Genomic DNA, 7,517 nt, shown 5'->3' on the forward strand with positions numbered 1-7,517 from the left:
TGGCATCATGGACTGGATATCTGTGCTTTCAGGTCTTTCTTTGGGGGAACAAGTCATAAAATGTATTATTGAAGAAAGAAATCTGTTTCTTTCCATAACTAAGCTTCCCCTGGGGAAGGTACTGAATGGGCGTTACTGTAGTGGTTTTAATGAAGTAGGAGAGAAGCCTGTTTCGTTGTCCTCATTACTACTGGAAGTCAGGTTAGCATCCTTGTCAGCCACCTTCTCATTTTCTTTCCCAGTTGTCAGAGCTCCTTCAGGTGGTCTTTACAAATTCCTTCCTGTTTAATCACAAAGGAGGTCAAGGATCCTACAGCATTTTCACTTTCCCAAGGCTTTTTAATGTTCTGGAGGTAAATGCTTTTCTTACAGAAGCATTTTTATTCCTATTGTCATGACTCAGCTGCAAGCGACTAGACAGTAGATTCATCTCTTGTTCTCCTGTGGTCAAAGTCAGGGACTGGGTCAAGCTCTCTAGTCTCTGGCCTCAAGCTTGCAAAACTTTAGCATACATTGTAGGCATTATACTCAATCATACATAGCCAATTTGGAATTGTTAGGCCCCAGGAGCAGTTTTGAAGAAGTTCAAAGTTTATGGTGCTGTGTACATAGCTCACCTTAAGAGTCTGTAAGAGATGGATTGTGGATTATTTAGGTTTCCAAAGCTCTTCAATTGCCCTACAGTTCCCTGACAGAGTGTAACACCTGGTATTAGATGAATTTTTAAAGTTCCAATTGCTACTTTCACAGATGTGAAAATTAAGTAGATATAGATAGCTCTGAATCCTGTGTTTCCTTTGGACTTGTATTCTCCTTTGGGCCTAGGTGCATTTCTGTTCCTGCACTGGCTTGATCTTCACTCTCTATGAGGTCTCACTATTGGCCTTTTCCCTAGGTCATAGAAGAGGGCATCGTGTGGCAATATGACTCAGTTCAGGCCCTTCTGAGCGAGAAGAGTATCTTCCAGCAGGCCATTAGCTCCTCGGAAAAGGTGAAGCTCTTCCAGAGCCGACACTCCAGCAGGCAGAAGCCTCGGCCACAAATTACTGCTGTGAAAGAGGAGACAGAAGAAGAAGTGCAAGAAACCCGTCTCTAGTGGCTGGGATGCTGGAGAAGCAGCTCAGTGGACCTGAGTCGATGCTCAGAATCCATGCAAAATGAAAAAGCCAGGCATGCCCCAAGCTGCTAACCCCAGTGCTGGGGACACAGGGACAGGTGGATCCTTGGGGCTCTACGACAAGTGATCCTAGCCCACATAGAGAGTTCCAGGCCAGGCACCTGAGGGACAATACCTGAGGATATCCTCTTGCACGTATACATACATGAACATACACACACATGCGCGTGCGCGCATGCGCGCACACACACACACACACACACACACACACACACACACACACACATTAATGGACATACACACAGAAAAACAAAGAAGGAGGAAAAAGGGAAAGATAGAAAATCAGACTCTAGAAAGAAGTACAAATGATTGCAAAATGATGACGTGAGAGACCTCTGCTCATGGACTCGGAGGAGGAGAACCCCACTGTCTGTGCCTTCAAAAACAGGATGAAGTCCCCATCCCTGCTTTTTAAGAGACTGTTTTGGAAGAAAAATCAAGAGTGTTCATCTGGGTCTGGGTATCTGGCTTTCTAGCAGTAGTCAGATGGTTGGAAAGTCACTTCAGATACTTGACAATGGACCACTTATGTTTTGCAAGCCGTATTTTCCTGAAAACATTTGCCCTCTAGGAATAGCTGGAAAGGCAGCTATAAGTGCCACCCAGGTTAGTTGTTCAGCTTATTATTCAGTGCAGTGGTTAATTTGCATTATTGAAGAACTGAAGTCATCATGCTTATAGATAGAATGAAGTAATGAGAACTGGAAACAGTGGCTTCTATAGCCCATATCCCATCTTTCTTCTATCCTAGGTATTTAGACACATGGTTGTACTACCTGCTACACATTCTGTGTGTCCCACTCTAAGCAAATGCTAGAATAGTATGAAAGCACTGGGTGGTATTGAAAGATGCCCCACTCAACATGTGGTGATCGAATTACCTTCAGTAATAAGCATTCCCAGATCTTGGGAATTAAGGTTAAGACCATCCAGCCCTACTCCTACACATCTAAACATCCTTTTCATCAATGTGTCCCTGACCTAGGAAAAGAACTGTTACAGTCCCATGAAGGGGCCAGGATAATTTCCATAATGTGGAAATTGACACATGTATATTCCCAGAAAGCAACAGACCTTTAAGACTTCTGAAGTAAAGGAGACTCATGTTAGTGCAAACTAATGCAGCACAGTGCCAGGCCCAGGAGTAGATGCTCATGGAAATGTGCAGGATGTTCATGTGCTCTCAGCTAGCTGTGTGTGTACTGCATACTGTCTCCAAGCAGTTGTAGGGGAGACAGTGAAAAAGACTTAATCATGAATTACTTTTATATGCTCTGTTTTATAATTTGTGATGTGAATGAAATTTTCTCTGGGAAGTATTTATTTTAGTAATAATGTTTCAAGCTCATATATTACAATGCTGTATTTTAAGAATAATTACATAATGAATTATATTTGTATAAAATAATTTTTATATTTGAAATGTTGAATTTTTATGGCAGTAGCTATTTTTTAAAAAGGGGAGTGAGGAGGATAAGGATGATAAGGACCAGTCACCTTCATGGTGTGAAGCATAGGGCCTGATGCAAATCTTGTACATGTGTGTGGTTCTCAGACAACACATGTTCCATTTTAATGCAGCTTTGAAAAGATGGTACCAAAAGTCAAGATGGTCCAGTTATGGGCACATCAGCTTCTGAACTGCAAACTAAGCCTTAGAAGAATGTACTATATTTATTACTGTAATAGAATATCATGTGTCAATAAAATCCTTTTATTTGTGTGAACCCTGTCTTTTCAGATGTGTTCATTGGGTGTGTCTTTGGAACCCTTAGCTCTAGTCTGTAAGCTTCATGGGACACAATTCTTCCTTTTAGATATAATCTCTTTGAGAATTCCAAATGAATTAGAGTACAAATCATCAAGTTGTCTCTTTAAATTTCAATAAAATATTCATAGTATGTTTACCATTTTCAACATTTTAAACAATAGTTCAATGGAATTTTGTAAATCCACATAGCTGTATAATTATCACCACTATTGATCTATTCATTGATAGTTGATTTTTTTCATCTTGAAAAACTGTCTTTATTCATTAGATAATAACTCTTTCCCTCCCATCCATGAATCCACAAATTCCACGTTTGGTCTATGATTTTGAGTGTACCTTGTAGGAATGCAATCTCAATATTAGTCCCTTTGTATTTAGCTTCTTTTACTTAACATAATGTCTTGAAGACTCAGACACATTGTATCATATGACAGAATTTTCTTCCTATTCAAGGTTGAATGATAGGCATTGTATATAATTATACACTTTATGTAATATATATTATATAGTATTTTTCATAGCCATTCATCTACAAATGGCTCAAGTTAATTCCACATTTTTGATATGGTAAATACATCTGTGAACATGAGTATACAAACATCTCTTCAAAACTCAGTAAACTTTTATATTAAATAGAGGCATAGAGAACACAAAAGATTTATAAAAAAAATGCATTACTGCATTACTTGTTTTTTTTTACAACCAACGAGTCTACATTGATACATCATTATCCACAATGAAAACTGGTTATGGGTTGACTAGTTGTTTGTCAACTTGACACAACCTTGAGTTATCTGGGATGAGAACCTCAGTTGAGAAAATGCCTCCATCAGGTTGTCTACAGGCAAGTCTGTAGTTCATTTTCTTCACTGATGATTGATGTGGGAAGGTCTAGCTCACTGTGAGTGGTGCAACCCCTAGGCAGCTGGTCCTCCATGGTATAAAAAGTCAGGCTGAGCAAGCCTTGGGGAACAAGCCAGTGCGCAGCTCCTCCATGGCCTCTGCTTCAGTTCCTGCCTTGATTCCCCTTCCATTATGGACTATAAACTGTAAGCTGAAGTAAACCCTTTCCTTCCCAAGTTGCTTTTATGTGGGAGCCCATTCTCAGGTTCCTCGTGGCTTTACCCAGCATGTCTGAATAGAGGATGATTAGGACCATGGGCCTGAGTGCAGGTGTCTGAGATGGTCTGCACTTGGCTGTGCTGGGGGAGGAGGTCTTTTGCTCCACCCCTTGGCATCTCTATAAAAACCCTGGGGCAGAGACAGTCGGGGCCTATTGGAATAGGTTCCAGGCCCTCTCGAGGCTATCCTTTATTTTCTATCTGTTTATCTCTGCGATATTCTCCGCAATAAATCCTTCTATCTAATATTTCCTGCTGCTCACACTCAAGAAAACTCTGGGGAACTGTGGGGCTGGTGGGTAAACGCCCCACACTTTTAGTTGGTGTTTTATCACAACAATAGAAACCTACCCAGGACAATTTACAACAGAGCTCATCTTTTTATTTTTTTAAGCTTTCTTTTTATTCTTTCTGTCTTTCACATCATGCATCTCTATCCCATTAATTTCCCTGTACCTTTGTATCCACCCTCTGCCCTTGCAACCCCCCTCAAGATAAAATTAAGAAAAAAAAAAGAAAATTTTAAAAAAGGAACAGTCTCATCATGAAAGCTGTAGTGTGAGTTTTGCAGTAAACCCTTTTGTCCATATATCTTTACTTGTAAGTGTTCCTTGCAAAGAGTCATTGGTCTGGTTTGGCAACAACAGAACTCATTCTTAGTGGGACACTGCTCTGTACGTGAGTTTTGACCAAGGTGTGATGGGATGTGTAGCATCACACAGACTAGTTTCTCTGCCCTAAGAGTTCCTGTGTCCTTATGCCTCTTCCCTCACTTCCACTCAACTCCTGGCAACTGCTGGTGCTTTACTGCTTTAGAACATTTGACTTAAGCTGGAGCTGTGTGATCTGTGGTCTTTTCAGGTTGACTTCTTTCACTTAGGAATAAGCAATAGTTCTCTATGTAGCTTTTACTGCTTGATGGCTCATTGATTTTTGCTGCTGGATAACATTCCTTTTTCTGTATATACCACAGTTTATTCACCTACTGAAGGCCATCATGTTTCTTCTTGGGTCATTCTTACTCATTGTGACATCTTGAATAAAGCTGATAAAACTGCAGGGAGGAGGGCAGGAGGGAGAGAAAGATGAGGAGGGAGAAGAAGAGGAGGAGGAGGAAGAAGAGGAAGGTAATGGGAAAGAAAAGGATGAGAAAGAAAAAGATGAGAGGCGAGAGAAGGGGAGGGAGAGAAGAGGGGCCAGAGCAGAGACATGTCTAGAAAAAGACAAAAGCAAAGACGGGAAGTATGGACCTAAGGAGGACAATTAAAGAGGAGACATTGGGCTATGGCAAGACCTGAGATGGACTTCCTGTGACACTAACAAAGCCATGATTTCAAAGACCTTCACTCAACTTAGCACCTACCTTACTACTATCCAAGGTCCTGTCCCTCATTTTGTATGGATAATTTTGTAATCTTTTAAAAAGAGACACTGTTACCCCTAAATTATAAAAAATCTAGGCTCTAAAAACACTTGGCATATCCTTGAATAAGAGATAGGAATTCAGAGGAAGAAGCATGTGTGTTGGTGAAAAATTGGTCTACTCAAGAGTCCAATAATAGATGAATTGGTTAGAATGAGACTTGAAAATCGAATGACTTTAATAAGCAGAGGGGTGAAAAGCAGCCAAGCTTCTATCGGGTTGGAAGATACCTAAGACAAAAGGAGCAAGATGGTGGAGGCTATGGAATTTGAAAGCCAAATTTACAATAAAGGCTGTCAAACACACTGAAAAATCCTAGTAGGCTTTGTTACTGAATGGTCTTAAGGCCTCAATGCCTCAACGGGTCCCAACGTGTGATCTCTGTCCCATTTGAGAACTTATATGAAGTTTGCACTCTTGGGCCCTCGCCTGACTGACAGAATCAGAGAGGTGATGGCAGCAACATGGTGTACTTTTACCTTCTTCTCAGGTGTCAGTGTGTAACCTCCACCTGCAAGAAACCATTTGTTGCAAAGGAGTGAGGGAAGAAATGAGTCTAGAAGGGTCAGCGCGGGGAGGTGGGGGGGAGTCCAGGAGTGAGAGCCATCAAGTCATAAGATCACAGATCCGTGGGGATTATGCAATCCAATCTGATGCACGATGGAGGCTTTCCCTCTGCCGAGAAGTCGATCTTCCCTGAGGAAGGAGGGGAGAAAATGGAATAAAGAGCATCTTAGAAGACAGAATGAGGAAACCGAAGCCATTTCCCAGGTGAGGATCTGCTGTGAGAAGTGTCAGTGCCCTGACTTTGTTCTCCTAAGTCTCTAACTAAACAGTACAATTAGCCACTTTTGTTAGGCTTATCAGTTGTTCATGAAGTTTATTTCTCATTATGTGCATACTCATTCAGGATTTCCTTTACAGTACTCATCCGGTGTTCATTGCAGAATGCTCCACTTGATTATAAGAATCAAGCTTGATCTGGGTTTACTGTGTCTGAAATGCATGCAGCCGTTCCCACTTTCTTCCGAGTGTACGCACGGTGTAATCACCACCAACCCTTTATTAACTTGTATTTGGCTTCAAAGTGTGTTCCTTGGAGAAATCACAGGCAAAGGTTGATGTCTGACTCACTCTTACACTCTCTTGTTCAGAGGACATGTAGGTGACTGATATTTGCCATTTTTTTTTTTTTTGCTTTGCTTTTTGTTTTTGAGACAGGGTTTCACTGTGTAACCCTGGCTGTCCTGGAACTAGCTCTGTAGACCAGGTTGACTTCAAACTCACAAAGTTTCACCTACCTCTGTCTCTGAGTGGTGGGATTAAAGGTGTGCGCTACCACCCTCCAGCTGACATGATTCTTAATATAGTTGAATTAATTTAATACAGTTGAATTAAAAATAACAATTTTCTCTTTGTGATTCATTCTTTTCCTCCTCTTTCTTCTCATCTTTTTCTCATTCTTCTTTAGCATTATGAGGGTGTGCTGAGCATTTTATGCTTTCCATTATAGTCCCTCCTCAGCATAGCAATTATTTTGTTTCTTGTTAGTTCTTTTAAATTGTTGCTCTAGACTTCACAACAAGCATTTGCATGTAATCCATGTCAACTGAAGCAACACCGTGCTGTTAGTGGGAGCATTTTCAAATAGCAAAACATGGTGGCTGGGGAGATGACTCAGGAAAGCACTTGTTGTGCAAACATGAAGTACTGAGTTTGGATCCCCAGCACTCACATAAAAAGCTGGGTGGGATTTTCTGGACCTGTAATCCCTGCACTGGGAAGGTGAAGACAGGATGACCCCTGGAGTTTGATGATCAACTAGTCTAGCCAAATCCATGAGCTTTGGGGTCAATGAAAGAGCCTGTCTCAAAAAAAAAAAAATCAAGTGGAAAGTGATTGAGGAAGACACACAACGTTGTTGTGTGTTGACCTCTGGCCTCCCTGCGCACACACAGGCATGTGCACCTGCACCTGCACACACAACACACACAAATGGGTACACACAACATTCCCAAATATTTA

General features: G+C 41.2%; 1 protein-coding gene across 1 annotated transcript in view; it reads left to right on the forward strand.

The window, feature by feature from the left end:
* Positions 1–2,904, forward strand: part of Cftr (CF transmembrane conductance regulator) — a 146,242-nt gene extending 143,338 nt beyond the window's left edge. The window contains exon 27 of the mRNA XM_052721308.1: positions 896–2,904. Coding sequence (XP_052577268.1) covers positions 896–1,096 — 201 coding nt within the window. The 3' untranslated portion in view covers positions 1,097–2,904. The remainder of the gene's footprint in view (positions 1–895) is intronic.
* Positions 2,905–7,517: the final 4,613 nt, after the last annotated feature.

The sequence above is a fragment of the Peromyscus californicus genome, unplaced genomic scaffold, assembly GCF_007827085.1.
Source record: "Peromyscus californicus insignis strain IS unplaced genomic scaffold, ASM782708v3 Scaffold_6__1_contigs__length_162567912, whole genome shotgun sequence".
Taxonomy (NCBI): domain Eukaryota; kingdom Metazoa; phylum Chordata; class Mammalia; order Rodentia; family Cricetidae; genus Peromyscus; species Peromyscus californicus.